This window comes from Anolis sagrei, chromosome 9 (assembly GCF_037176765.1).
Source record: "Anolis sagrei isolate rAnoSag1 chromosome 9, rAnoSag1.mat, whole genome shotgun sequence".
Taxonomy (NCBI): Eukaryota; Metazoa; Chordata; class Lepidosauria; order Squamata; family Dactyloidae; genus Anolis; species Anolis sagrei.
Genome location: NC_090029.1, coordinates 26744104 through 26759672, shown reverse-complemented (window position 1 = coordinate 26759672; position 15569 = coordinate 26744104). Strand labels below are relative to the sequence as shown.

At 43.5% G+C, this 15569-nt stretch overlaps 1 protein-coding gene across 1 annotated transcript in view; it reads right to left on the bottom strand.

Annotated features, from left to right (window-relative positions):
* The window catches only part of LOC132762386 (NAD(P) transhydrogenase, mitochondrial-like), an 85317-nt gene that overhangs the window by 57986 nt on the left and 11762 nt on the right, over positions 1-15569 (bottom strand). The window contains exons 3-4 of the mRNA XM_060755316.2: positions 9294-9523; positions 7230-7447 (exon numbers count right to left, since the gene is read on the bottom strand). Of these exons, the coding sequence (XP_060611299.2) occupies positions 7230-7447; positions 9294-9523 (448 nt within the window). The remainder of the gene's footprint in view (positions 1-7229; positions 7448-9293; positions 9524-15569) is intronic.

Genomic DNA, 15569 nt, shown 5'->3' with positions numbered 1-15569 from the left:
CCAAGCTTTGAAGCTGCAAGGCTATTCAATGCTAATCAAGTTGATCAATTGCAACATCCACACTTACCTCAAACAGACGAGCGTTCTTTCTCCTACCCTGGACATTCCACAGATATACAAACCCTACATGCCTAATCACCAACAAACCTCACAATGTTGGAGAATGCCTGTCACTAAACAGTGTGTAAATAATAAGGTGAGATGCTGGCAGTTGGATGGGTAGAAGCCTATTTTTGCTGTTAAACGATGGTGCTGTATTTTACTTGCTTCTGGGACATCTGCTATCCAGCTTGCAGCGGTTCAGGGAGGTTGTGATTTGGAAACTATAAATCACTTCACATACCAGCACATCCTGCAACAGGTATGGTATGATCTCTGGTGCTGCCGCCAGTCAATCATGCAAACAAAACCCCTCTAGAATAAGGTCCCACAAAAAGATATCCCCATCGCCTTTTTATGCCTTCCATTTCCAATGCAGCAGAATCCAATTAGCACAAAGAAAATCAATTCATGCCTAGTCTTTTTGCAAAGTGTTTACATTTATCTTACAGTTTAGCTTCATCTGCATGAGAAAGCCATGTGGAAAAATAATAAAGATTGGTATGTGGACTTCATGCCAGACCTAAGAACCCATCCATTGTGAAAACCATTTCCAGGGGATCGCTGGGCTTGTCAAGTGCAGCAGAAACAATGTGTGTTAAGAAGTGTCTTGTGGCACCCCAAGGATGATATCTTTTGGAAGGCAGACTGCGGTCCGGGCATAATAAACACAGCCACAGTCTATTTGTTGTGTTGTCATTGTTCACTGAAGAAGGTAAATCTGGTATGTTTTGATTCACCTATGGTTTTGCAAGCTGAGAGGTTAACTTTACTCTTAGAGCCCTTCCATGCAGCCATATTCAAAGTGCTGGCTTTGGCCTATAAAGCCCTAAACACAGGCACAACTTACCTGTCCGAACGTATCTCCCCTTACGAACCACTGAGGACTTTAAGATCATCTGGAGAGGCCCTGCTCTCGGTCCCACCTTCGTCACAAGCACGTTTGGTGGGGACGAGAGACAGGGCCTTCTCAGTGGTGGCCCCTCGGCTGTGGAATGCCCTCCCTAGGGAAATCAGATCTGCTCCCTCCCTCTTCACGAGGCAAGTTAAAACGTGGCTATTCGAGCCAGCGTTTACAAATACAGAGTAGCTAATATAGGAGACCAAATGACCTGACAATGGAATTGGACAATGCTTGAGAATAATGAGACGCTGATGATGTTGCTTTTATTGTTTTTATGATGTTCTTATACTATTTAATGTTTTTTTAAATCTATTATGTTTTATGTATACTGATTTGTTGGAAACCGCTTTGAGTCGCCAATTGGCTGAGAAAGGCGGTATACAAATACAGTAAATAAATAAATAAATAAATAAAAGCCAGAATATCAAGGCAAGTAATTCACAATATCTGTTTTTGTAAGGGACTCCGAATCTGGGCCTCTATCGAAGGTCGCAGGAGGCAAACAGGCAAAATGTCCAGTGTCAGGAGTAGATCAAAAGCAAGGTTTATTCCATTATGGCCATAAGGAGATGGATCAGCCATAGTGCACACGCAGGTCACAGTACTTGAAAAGGTTGCCATCCCCACACACCTCTTAACCACAGATCGATCTATCTATCTATCTATCTATCTATCTATCTATCTATCTATCTAAATGCTCTGTGCATAATGAGTACCTTAAAAACAAAAGAACCAATGAGCGAAATTACACCAAATTTGGCAACAAAATGTCTCACTACACAAGGAGTGACCATCACTCAAACATTATGATTTTGTCATTTGGGAGTTGTAGTTGCTGGGATTTATAGCTCACCTACAATCAAAGAGCATTCTGGAAGACAATCATCCTCGGAAACTCAAAGAGCATTCTGAACTCCACCAATGATGGAATTGAACCAAACTTGGCACACAGAACTCCCATGACCAACAGAAAATACTGGAAAGGTTTGGAGGGCATTGACCTTGAGTTTGGGAGTTGTAGTTCACCTATATCCAGAGAGCACTGTGGACTCAAACAATGATGGATCTGGACCAAATTTGGCATGAATATTCAATATGCCCAAATATAAACACAGGTGGAGTTTGGGGGAAATAGACCTTGAGATTTGGGAGTTGTAGTTACTGGGATTTATAGTTCACCTACAATCAAGGAGCATTCCAAACCTCACCAACGATGGAATTGGGCCAAACATCCCATACAAAACCCCCATGACCAACAGGAAATACTGTGTTTCCTGGTGGTCTTTAGTGACCCTTCTGATGGTGGTCTTTAGTGACCTCCTGGTTTCCTGGTGGTCTTTAGTGACCCCCTGGTGACCCCCCCCTCCCCTTGGTGTATTGACTTCCCAGGTTGAGAAATGCTGCCTTAAGGCCATCCAGTCCAGCTCCCTTCACCAGGGCAACAAAACAAAGCCCTCCTGACAAAGGGCCATCCAGCCATTCACACACACACATATATGTATATGTGAGATGCAGTATCAAAGATTTCAAAGAGACCCCTAAAGAAGGACAATGATATGTTACATGTTCCAGAGTAGGCAAACCAGACAATCTCCACATCAACACTGGCAAAGAAACAAAAATAAATACTGTTTACCCTCCAGCATAAAGACATCACATATATTAGAAACCAACACATTCTCATTACTTCATTTCCAGATCACCAGACTGGGCCACAGCAATGCGTGGCAGGGGACAGCTAGTTATATAGGTTTTTCTTTTCTATCAAGATTCTACTGCACATGTTTTCTGGGGCAAATTTCAGCCAAATATCTGTTGCCACTCAAGTCCCAGCCCATGTTCAGCAAGCCCTATTTTCACGACTAGCTTATCTATTACAGAACACACAATTTCTTGGAGCATTTCCACCCTGATGTTGACATGCTGCTCCTTTTCTGCAGGGAGGGGTACCAAAGCAAATCTACTACAGGCTTGAGCCTCCTTCATTTTGAACTGGATTATCTGAGTCCACACTGCCATATAATCCAATTCAATGTGGATCTTATACAGCTGTGGGGAAGGAGCCTTTACAGTGCCATTCCCAGAACAGATGTGAAAAAGTTAAGCTGAAAGTCAATCCTGACATTACCTTTTGAATCCTCTCTTTTCTACCTCTTGCCCAGCCTTGAGATAAATAAAGTTGAACCATATGATGTTTGTTTTAATAAAGGAGACGTTTAAAATTTGTAAGGTTGCTTATAAACCACTTGTTCACTGAATCATAGAAGGCTGACTGCCATATCCAGCACACCCAAGGAGGTTCTGTCTGGCTCTTCGGAGCCTGGAATTCAACGCAAAAAGCATGCTGGTCCCATATTGCGGGAGGTGCTTGGGACATACTAAAAGGAAAAACAGATTCCCCAACAGGCATTTGGACAGAACCAATGAAATCTGATAGTCATTAAGTACTATTTGCGTTAAGTATATCCCAAGCTACTCCTTCTTGCAAGGTTCTTTTGAGAAATACGCGCCGTGAAGGGAGATTGTTGACACTTAACCTCTCTTCAGCAGAATACTTGATTCCAGTAAGCACATTGCTACACAAGGCTCTAAAATGGCTCCAGCCATTGCAAAACCATCCTGCTTTGAGCTGAAACATGTCAGGAAGGCCTTCTTCTTATAGCACCAAACCATTTCTCAAGCAAATTATGGAACCTGCAAGCTCTTTAAGATTATCATGGTGGCAGGGATTTGGGTGCTGTCGCACGCTGGGCCTGTACATAAGACTGTAGACAGGACATAAATTCTGTGTGCCCAACGGGACGCCGGGGCTGCCTCAGGTTAAAGGCCTTTGGATTTCCTTAAACAGAGTCTTTAGATTGCTTAAAGGTTCAACAAAGTTCTTTATTATTGAAATCAAACAGGTACTTCAAGGCTTTCTTAATAGTCTATTGGCTCTCTCAATCTTGTCTACAGGGAACAGGCACTATCTTCATAACTGTATTTTAACTAATGGGAAAATCCTTAACCTCTTATCTGGGCAGTCTGTCTTTGCCTCTGTTGGTGTGGAGCCCCTACACCCGGTACCAACTGCTTCTGGCTTCCGCGAGTGACCCTTACCAAGCAGAGCTTTGTAGACTTCCAGGGGAAAAGAAGGAGTTCAGGTTTCAATGATGGCTGGCTGAGGTGCTGTGGGACCAGATTCCCTCAGCAAAGGAACTGTAAGGCTGTAAAATCCTCAGCAAAAGAGCTGTGCTGAGACTGCATCTCTCTGGCCAAGCTGTGGGGCCTTTTCTTCCCGGCCAAGCTTTAAGGCTGTATATCTCCCGGCCAAGCCGTAGAAGACGAAGCTTTCTACAGGAGCTCTTGGTTTTATGTCCTGTATGGAAGGCTTCTCTGTGTGGACTGGCCCAAAATGGCTCCTATTCTCTCCAAAACCCCAAAAGGGGGCAGGACCAGGGAACCTAACGATAATTGACAGATGGCTTGCTCTATGATTGCAGCCAAAAGAAGCCACCTATCTGCAGAGTCCCTGAAACTTAGGACTACAACAAACATTCAATGCAAAACAAACAAAATTGGAGCTCCTGGTACAGCTGTACCTGCACAACTTGCCTCCTTGAAATCTGTGCATTGCCCCTCTTCATCCATGCCATCCATGTCCAGCCATGACACATTTTCCCCTCAAATATTCAGAGAATTACTGAATTGGAAGAGACCCCCAGGGCCATCCAGCCCTCTTCTGCTATGCAGGAACCCAGAATTAAACCACTCCAACAGTTTGCCATCCAGCTTCTATTTAAATGCCCCCATAAAAGGAAACCCCACCATGCTCCAAGGCAGCATCTTCCACTGCTATGGAAAACATCCTCACAACCTCTGAGGATGCTTGCCATAATGCAGGCAAAATCTAGAACAACCCAGTTCTTCCTAATGTTTAGGTGGAATCTCTCTGAGGCTTTAAGTGGTCTTACTGCCTATTACAGGGAAAACCAGCTGATTCCTAATCCAGCTAAAATGCAGACGTGTGCTTTTCATCATAAGAACAGACAAGCATCTTAAGCTCTGAGCATTACCTGGGAAAGAATCCCACTGGAGCATTGCAACACACAAAAATACCAGGGAATCTCCCTGGACTTACAAGAAACACTGCTTGAATGTCAAACAAAAAGTGAGTGCTAGAAATAAAATCATACAAAAGCTGACTGGCACAACCTGGGGATCACAACCAGACACAATGAAGACACCTGCCCTTGCGCTTTGCTACTTTGCTGCTGAATATGCATGCCCAGTGTGGAATACATCTCACCACGTTAAAACAGCTACCTTCCAAACTGCTGGAATATTGGCAAAAGAAGCAAAATGCCTATCAGTGTCTGGAATTAGAAGCAAAACTGCACAATTTCATGTATTATATTTTTACAGAAGTGAACAGGGTGAAAAAGGAAAGGTTTGGCTTTACAAGCAGAGGCCCTCTTGGACTACTTAGAAGTTATGTGACAGCGCAAGTGGCACCACCTATGTGTAGTACTGTTAGTTGCAAGATTTAAACTGTTGTATCATGCTTAATCCTGCCCTTTTACCCTGCTTATGTATAGTTGTATGGATTGGTTACTTATAGCTGTCAATCAGTACTGTTTGGCTCCACCTCTTCCTGCAGGAAGGGAGTGCTTCCTTTCTTTTCATTCTGCCATCAGCGTTTCTACCTGATGGACGTGAGTAAGAGACTTGACTCTAAAAGACCCTGATTTAAATAATCTCTCAGCACCAGTTCTGAGGTTTTTTACCCTTGAGACTTGTGCTTCATGTTCAGACCAACCTGAACGACGTTGGAAGTCTCAAGCGCCTTCAAACCAGTTCTTTTGGCACCAGAGGAAGATCCTGAGTCTTCAAACAAAGGCCATCTGAACTGGGGTTGTGGTTTGCTCTGGCATTCACAGCCATTGAGGAAAGAGGAAACTTGGAAAGGCTTCTCAGCTTTAAACACCTTGGACCCAGGACTAACTGAGACTGTAACGTATATTTTCCTTCACCCCTCTGAAGTTTCCAGCTCATTGCTTTAAAGAAATAACTCTTTGTGATCAATAAAACTTAAAGGTAAAGGTTGTCCCCTGACATTAAGTCCAGTCATGCCTGACTCTAGGGTGTGGTGCCCATCTCCATTTCTATGCTGAAGAGCCAGCGTTGTCCATAGACACCTCCAAGGTCATGTGGCCAGCATGACTGCACGGAGCGCCGTTACCTTCCCACCGGAGTGGTACCTATTGATCTACTCACATTTGCATGTTTTCGAACTGCTAGGTTGGCAGAAGCTAGGGCTGACAGTGGAAGCTCACGCCACTCCCCGGAATCGAACCTGCGACCTTTCGGTCAACAAGCTCAGCAGCTCAGCGCTTTAATCCATTGCGCCACCGGGAGAGTTATTTACAGCGTTTTGGGTTTTTGAGAGTTCTAGTTTCCTATAGGAGGGCAAGAAGCAATCCCCTGGGGAAAGATGCCATGTCCATGCCTCCTTCATTAAGAATAATAGTCCCCAGGTGCGACGGCACAAGTTAAATGACTAACAGTTTGTCCATAGAAAAGTGAAACAATTTGACATTATCCCCCACAACACACCCACAAATACATGCAATTATCCCCAAATTCACTGCAGAAGCGCTTTTAGATTACTGCACCACCTGAAAGCACTTGGAATAACGATTCAAAGCACTTTCAGATGCCTAAAACCAGGGGTTGCTTGTTTGTTTTTTTGAAAAGTACTTTTTTGAGATCAGCTGAAGATAGCTTAGAGTGACTCCAAAATGATGCCATTTGACAGTAAGCCCTTCCACTCATGGCTAAGGAGCTTCAAACCCATGCTGCAAGCCACATGCAATAATGTCATCCCCTCCAATATTTCCGGAAAAAGAGACTGGTCATCCCAGCTCTAAAGGGAGAATTTGAAGGAGAGTATATGCACATACACAAAACAGTAAACACTATCCAAATTCAATGTATTGTCGAAGGCTTTCATGGCTGGAATAACTAGGTTCTTGTAGGTTTTTTCGGGCTATAGGGCCATGTTCTAGAGGCATTTCTCCTGACGTTTCGCCTGCATCTATGGCAAGCATCCTCAACCCAGAGAGCAGAGTTCTGTCATATTAACAATGTGTAATCCCTTTTTGCCTGAATGGCAGAGTATGCAAGCTCTAAACAAGCAAGCAGGCAGGCAAGCAGACCACACAGGAGAGACACTGTGAATTCTAACCCTGCAATGTTGGCCATGGAACTTAAAGCATCGTATCCTTGAGCAATCGTGACTCGAGGAACTTGGTCCATTGCCAAGACTGTGGCCTGGCGTTGCGTCAGCTTGTCAAGAAGGTCTGGGTTCTGCGCAGGATAGATGAAGCTCACGAGCGTGGCTTTCTCCTTGAGGAGGGATGCTTCATGAACGCCCAGCACCTCATTGAAGGAGGGAGCTCTGACCTTCGGGAAAACAAATGCCGTATTTTAACATTTGTTCATACTAAGGGTATATAAAAGCAATTTTCTTCCTACTTGAAAAGAAAAAAAAGTCTTTGAAAACTTTCCCCAACAAGGGTACCTTTGGCTCCTCCCACAATTTCACCTCCCACAAATTGGGGAAATGTTTCATTTTAAACCTGAGAGCAACAAAGGCCATCACATTACAGAATTAACCATTTTGCCCATCTACATCTGGATCATTAACAAAAATCTGTCATGAATGACTTTTCAATGACTTTGAAGCATAGGTTCTTTTTATTGCAATTTCCAGTGTGAGAAGGTATATCAGATTACAGAAAACATTTAGACAAAAAATGACATTGGACATACAGCAACTACATTGGATTTGCAATTACATTGGTTAACAAACGAAGGGGAATTACATTTTCACTCAACATTCACACACATGTACACTCATTCATCCACATGCATCCAAATATTATCATAGAAGCACCTGTTAGGCCAGACCCTGCTTTCCTGCAACCTGCCAATGCATTGTTCCAAAACTTCCATAACGCCTGTGCTGGTACGGCTGTATCAGGAGCTCCAACTTTATTTTCTTTCTGTTATCTGTTTGCAGTCATAGGGCAGGCCTCCTGTCCATCATAATTAAGCTTTGGTTCCACCCCTTGTTCAGGGCTCTGGAAGGGAAAGGAGCCATTTTTTTGGGCAGTCTCACACAAGGAAGCTAGACTATAGGACGTAGACCAGCTCATCCCGTAGAAAAGCTTCTTTTCTCAATAGCATCCAGGGAAAGAGAGCATCCGGGGAAAGGAACATCTGGGGAAACAGAAATTCCAGGGGAAAGGTCCCAAGGCTCTGGCTGAGAGCTCACAGCCTCTCAGCCTTACAGCAAACAGAGGGAAAACAGCCCTGAAGTTCTCAAAGAATTCAACAAGTCAAACAAATACTTCAAGGCTTTGAATCAACTGGTGGCTTTCTTAATTTTGTCCACAAGGGACAGGCAACTGGCTTCGTGAACTGTTTCTTTTCTTTAAGAGGAATACCCTTTTTAACCCCTCCTTGGGCAATCTACTTTCTAAATTTGCTGGTGTGGGTTCTACTCCTGGCTCCAAACTGCTTCTTGGGTCCCGAGTAGACCTACCAGTTAAGACTTTGTAGATTCTCCAGCTGGAGTCCTTTGGAACTGTTTCTCCCCGGAATTTTATACGAAACGAAGCTTCTCTACAGGTGGAACTGATTCACATCCTGTAGCTAAGCTTTCAACTGTAAGACAGAGCTAAAATGGCTCCCTTTCCTTCCTGAATCCTGGGGAAAGGGGCAGAACTAAAAAACCCAATGATGATAGGCAGGTGGCTGCAAACCAAGGGAAGCCACCTTATTGCAAAATGCATGGAACTTTGGAATACATGCAAATACTCAAAGAAAGAAAAGGAAGTTGGAGCTCCTGGTATAGCCGTACCAGCACAGACAGAGAGAGAAAGGGAGAGAATGCTCTATCCTACACTTGAACCCAACCGAATGTGATGAACACAGTGGCTTACTACATTTTAAGTGTAGGACTCAGTGGAATTTAGTAAGTGTGATGAAGTGGATGATTCTCATCACCAGAATCTGATTTGTCAATCTAGCATGGTCAGTTGGCTGAACCCTTTTGGAGATTATATTCCAAGAAAGCAATTCTCCAAGATCCCATAACAGCTCAGATTTGTTCTATTCTAAGGCTGTCTTTGCATTTCATAAGTTTGAACAAGGGATCTGAGGTCAAAGAGGGATCGAGGAAGCTGTCAAGACATATTCTCACTCTCACAGGATGAATGTATACACATTTCCTTTGGACACTTGCCTTCAAAACAATATCAGATCCAAACACCATTTTCAAGTCCCCCATCTTGGCTCCAGCCTCTTTGTACTGATCATCGGAGAACTTTGCTTCTTCTCCGGCTCCACGTTCCACTTGGACATTGAAACCTTGCTTCACTAAAGCTTGGACGCCGGCGGGGGAAAGAGCAACCCTCTTTTCGTTCCTGTATATTTCCTTAGGAACACCAACCACAAGGTCTTTGTAGCGAGTCCCTACAGAAAATAAACACAAAGAAGTGTAATGTCTAAGTAAGAACAATCGCAAAGCATTTTGAACAAAAGCACTTCAGTTCATTACAATAACTTTCCAAGTCAGGGGTAGCAGTTGGTATTAAAAGCTACTGGCATGATTTAGACTAGTCATGATTCAATATAGCAATCTATATCACATGACTTTACAAACTGGGCGAAAAATGGGATGCAACTGAAAGAAGAAATTATTTTAATGTTATTGTCCAAGGCTTTCTTTGTTCTATCAAGTGACCTGGGAAAGGTTTGTTGCAGCATGCAAGGAATCAGTGAATGTGTGTGTGTCAACTGTAAAATGAGATGCATGACTGGTAAGGCTATGCCGGGGAGATGGCTGAGCCTGGGACTTTTGGATAGTGTTACATTTTTTTTTAGGCTTGAGCTATGCACGTGCAGAGAGAGACAGTTTGAAGAGTGAAGCAGAGGGGGAGTGTGGAGTGTACTCTTGCTTCACGAGCTGCTGAAGGAGTTTATCTACATGGACAAAGAAATACTATTTTAAATCTTTCATAAAAGGACATTATGTGAGTTGAGGCAACTGATCACAATTTACATATGCTGTTCTGAATGAAGAAGAGTAAACATTGTTGTTGTTTATTTGTTCAGTTGCTTCTGACTCTTCATGACCTCATGGACCAGACACGCCAGAGCTCCCTGTCGGCCGTCACCATCCCCAGCTCTTTTAAGGTCAAGCCAGTCACCTCAAGGATGCCATCCATCCATCTTGCCCTTGGTCGGCCCCTCTTCCTTTTTCCTTCCTTTTCCCCCAGCATAATTGTCTTCTCTAAGCTTTCCTGTCTTCTCATGATGTGTCCAAAGTATTTCATCTTTGCCTCTAATATCCTTCCCTCCAATGAGCAGTTGTGCTTTATTTCCTGAAGTATGGACTGGTTGGATCTTCTGGTGGTCCAAGGCACTCTCAGAACTTTCCTTCAACATCACAGTTCAAAAGCATCTACCTTCCTTCGCTCCGCCTTCCCTATGGTCCAGCTCTCACATCCGTAGGTGACTATGGGGAATACCATTGCTTTAACTATGCGGATCTTCGTTGCCAGCGTGATGTCTCTTCTCTTCACTATTTTATCAAGATTGGTCATTGCTCTCCTCCCAAGAAGTAAGTGTCTTCGGATTTCCTGGCTGCAGTCTGCATCTGCAATAATCTTTGTACCTAGAAATACCAAGTCTGTCACTGCCTCCACATTTTCTCCCTCTATTTGCCAGTTATCAATCAATCTGTTTGCCATAATCTTGTTTTTTTTAAAAAAAAAAATGTTTAACTGCAACCCAGCTTTGGCACTTTCTCCTTTCACTTTGGTTAGAAGGCTCCTCAGCTCCCCCTTGCTTTCAGCCATCAAAGTGGTATCATCTGCATATCTAAGGTTGTTAATGTCTCTTCCAGCCATTTTAACCCCGGCCTTGCATTCATCAAGCCCCTCACTTATGGCATCATTGAGGCGTTCAAGTTCCAGCGCCACGACAAGGCAGCGATCCTTTGCTGGAGGAAGAGTAAACTACTTGTTCTTTATTGTTCACCTGCGTGGCATATTTTCTTTCTCTGGCAAGGCAGTGTGTGGGCTGATCAAATGTGAACTACATATGGTTTATTTTACAACACACCACAAAGTTGTTTATCCCTTTTGTTCCTATTGTTTCAAAGAGCTGTGTATCATCCTAGTTATATAGTGAAAACCAAGTATTTCAGCCAAACTTCATTCTCATTGTGTGGTTGCTTTTGCCAGCTTTATTCACACCAAGCCATTCTCCTGATTGCCCTCTGCAAGGCAATGCACATGCGTGTGGGACAGTAGGGCTGCGTGTTTGGTTAGCAAGACTGAGCCCCACCAGATGAAACATGCTGCCGTCAAAAAGGTTTTATCATGCTCAGTTCCACTGCCAACCCACGCGGTCACACGGACACGCTGGCGGATGCCAAAAGAATAACAAATTAAAGTTTGGTTTATAAAAGGCTTTTGGCTGGGATGTGGCTTACACAAGTTTTTCATGCTGTTTATGCTGAAAAAAGGTGTGGGACAAGCCACAAACCATGACGTGGCAACCTCAACCCCACAGACTTCCTTTGGTGGAAGAAACCAAATCAGGACAGCAATGTCGAGAGGAATTTCCTCTCCCTGCCCACTCCTTTGGAGTCAAGTAACTGTTGAAATTATCCACATGCTTGTGGATTTCAATGGCTTCTCTGTGTAGTCTGACATGGTGATTGTTGGAGTGGTCCAGCATTTCTGTGTTCTCAAATAATATGCTCTGTCCAGGTTGGTTCATCAGGCTTCTCTGATTGAATTTCAACAGAAAGGATGAAACCATGAAAATAAACAAAATCTGGCTACCAGTATTAAAAAAACCCTATAAAATCATAACAGTAAATAAAGAAAACACTCAAAAACATAGGATTTTGAGACAAGAAACAATTAGGGCCAGCTAATCACCTCCCAACAAAGGATTCCCCCAGGCAATAAGAAGCCAGACTGTGCCGTCGCGCCTGGGGCTGTAGCTCTTAGTGAAAGAGACTTGGACGTGACATCTTTCCCCCAGAGGATTGCTTCTTGCCCTCCTTTAGGGAACTGGAACTCCCAAGGACCAGGACACAACAGATAACTCAAAATGGTAATTATTGTTGACAAAGAGTTATCTTTCTGAGGGATTAAACTTGATATTTCAAAAGGGACAAGGAAAATATACGTTACAGTCTCTGAAGCCCTGGGTCCAAGGAGTTTTGCAGCTGAGAAGCTTTCCCTGTTCCCTTTCCTCAATGGCTGTGAAAGTCAGAACAAACACAACCCCCAGTCCAATGGCCTATGTTGAAGGCACAGAATCTTCCTCTTGATGCCAAAGGACCAGTTTGAGTGTGCTTGGGTCTCCTCAACATCGTCCAGGGTGAATTGGGCATGAAGTATGAGTCCCAAGGGTAAAACCTGAGAATTGGTAATGAGATATAACTTATCCAAGGGCTTTTAGAGCCAAGTCCTTTTTCATGTCCATCTGCTGAGATGTTTGATGGTGGAATCAGAAGAAACCCCTGCCCTCTTCCCCAGGAAGGGGAGGCGCCAAACAATTAAGCAGGGGAGGCAATTTAACAGATGCAAACAACATTGATAGAAAGTAATAGATAGCCAAACAATTCAACTGTACATTCACATACAAATGGGGCCTGATGTGCCGTCATAGAGACTGTGAAACTGCTAGGCCATTAAACACTAATAAAGGTGGCCAATTTAAGCATTCACACCTACCTCAAACGGACAAGAGTTCTTTCTCCCACCCTGGAGATTCCATTGATATATAAATCCCACTTGCCTAGTTTCCAACAGACCTCACAACCTCTAAGGATGCCTGCCATAGATGCAGGCGAAACGTCAGGAGAGAATGCTTCTAGAACATGGCCATACAGCCCGGAAAACTCACACCAACATATGTACTGCACTGTTATGCCTCTCATTATTGTACCCTTGCATGACTTCCAATCAGAAGCAGCCAAAATGGAAGTGGTCTACAAAGGGGTTCAGTTTTACATTTCTCCTCTATTTTATATCATAGGAATTGCCTTCGTCCCATTTGTCGTCTCTGTTATTCTTCTCTCAAGCTCTTCTAGATGCAGAGTATCTTTGTGATCTTTGTAGTCCATTTTGCTAAGTAACTCCTTGCAATTTACTTAAGACTTTGAGTCCTACATACACAAGAACTTTCCAAGTTATAACTTTCTCTCCCCCGTTTTTGGTCCAATTAGGATGTCAGTGTGACATTTGCGGTAATCTTCCCAGCTTGTCTAAAAATTATTTCGTTTATACACAGCGCTTTCCAGTATTTCTCAACTGCAAATCCAGCCGTGCATATTTCCATACTCTGCTTTTCAGTAATTAAACTCTATTTCAAGTTGACTTTTGCTTTGCTTACTTTATCTCATTGGGCAATCATTTTTTCTGGAACATGGTAAAATAAATCTAAACTACTGTTCTTGTAAGAGTAAACTAAACAATATTTAATAGCCCACTGTTTCCTTAAGTTACTCTTACACAACAGAGAGGAGTAAATTGAGAAAGAAGAACATGTCTAAAATCCAAAGAATGGGTTAAGGGTGAAAGTCATGACTAGGTTCTTGTGGGTTTTTTCGGGCTATAGGGCCATGTTCTAGAGGCATTTCTCCTGACGTTTCGCCTGCATCTATGGCAAGCATCCTCAGAGGTAGTGAGGTCTGTTGGAATTAGGACAATGGGTTTATATATCTGTGGAATGGCTGGGGTGGGGCAAGGAGCTCTTCCCTGCTGCAGTTAGGTGTGAATGTTTCAGCTGATCACCTTCATTAGCATTTGAAGGCCTGCCTGAGCCTGGGAAAATCTCTTGCTGGGAGGTGTTAATCTGTGCCTGGTTGTTTCCTCTCTGCTGTTTTGCTGTTGTAATTTTTGAGTTTTTTAATACTGGTAGCCAGATTTTGTTCATTTTCATGGTCTCTTCCTTTCTGTTGAAATTGTCCACATGCTTGTGGATTTCAATGGCTTCTCTGTGTAGTCTGACATGGTGGTTGTTGGTGTGGTCCAGCATTTCTGTGTTCTCAAATAAGATGCTGTGTCCAGGTTGGTTCATCAGGTGCTCTGCTATGGCTGACTGCTCTGGTTGAAGTCGTCTGCAGTGCCTTTCATGTTCCTTAATTCGTGTTTGGGCAATGCTGCGTTTGGTGGTCCCTATGTAGACTTGTCCACAGCTGCATGGTATATGGTAGACTCCTGCAGAGGTGAGAGGATCCCTCTTGTCCTTTGCTGAACGTAGCATTTGTTGGATTTTCTTGGTGGGTCTGTAGATTGTTTGTATGTTGTGTTTCCTCATCAGCTTCCCTCTGCGGTCAGTGGTTCCCTTGATGTCTGGCAAGAACATTTTTCCTCTGGGTGGATCTTCATCTTTACTCTCGTGGCTTGTTCTCGGTCTTGCAGCTCTTCTGATGTCTGAGGTGGAGTCTCCATTGGCCTGGAGAGCCCAGTTGAGGTGGTTCAGTTCATCTTGGAGGAAGTGGGGTTCGCAGATTCTTTTTGCACGGTCTGCCAAGGCTTTAATGGTGCTTCTTTTTTGACTTGGGTGATGGTTGGAGTTTTTATGTAGATATCTGTGTGTGTGGGTTTTCTGTAGACGGTGTGACCCAATTGTTGATCTGGTTTGCGGATAACTAGGACATCTAGAAAAGGCAATCTTCCTTCATTTTCTTTTTCCATAGTGAACTGGATGTTTGGGTGGATGCTGTTAAGATGGTCCAGGAACCTGTTGAGTTCTTCTTCTCCATGGCTCCAAATGGTGAAGGTGTCATCCACATATCTGAACCATATCGTGGGCTTTTTTGTTGCTGGGGCTTGTTTTTCAAAGTGTTCCACGTAGAAGTTAGTTATGACCGGGCTGAGAGGGCTCCCCATAGCTACTCCATCTTTCTGTTCGTAGAATTCATTGTCCCACTGAAAGTAACTGGAGTCATGACCCCTTTCATCCATCCAATGTTTCAAGGTTTGACTAGACTTTTAATGCAAAGCAATCCTGAGGTCCCATCTACATTGCCATACAATCCCAAATTATATCTGCTTTGAGCTGGATTATATGGCAATGTAGACTGATATAATCCTACTTGCCTAGTTTCCAATAGACCTCACAACCTCTGAAGATGCCTGCTGTGCTGTCACACGCTGGGCCTATAGCAATAACAGCCAGCAGAGTGAATCTCCTGTGGACCCATCTTGTTGTGTTTCAAATAATAATAATAATAATAATAAAATTAATAATAATAATAATAACGACAACAAGGGTGTAGTAGCCGTGAAACATAAGTCTGAGCTGTATCTGCTGGCCAAAAGCTTGAACCTCCCAGTATATTCTAAGTCAGGCATCCTCAAACTGTGGCCTTCCAGCTGTTTGGGCCTCCAGCTCCCAGAAGCCCTAACAAGCTTGTTCAATTGTCAGGAATTCTGGGAGTTGAAGGCCCAAACAGCTGGAAGGCCACAGTTTGAAGATGCCTGTAATG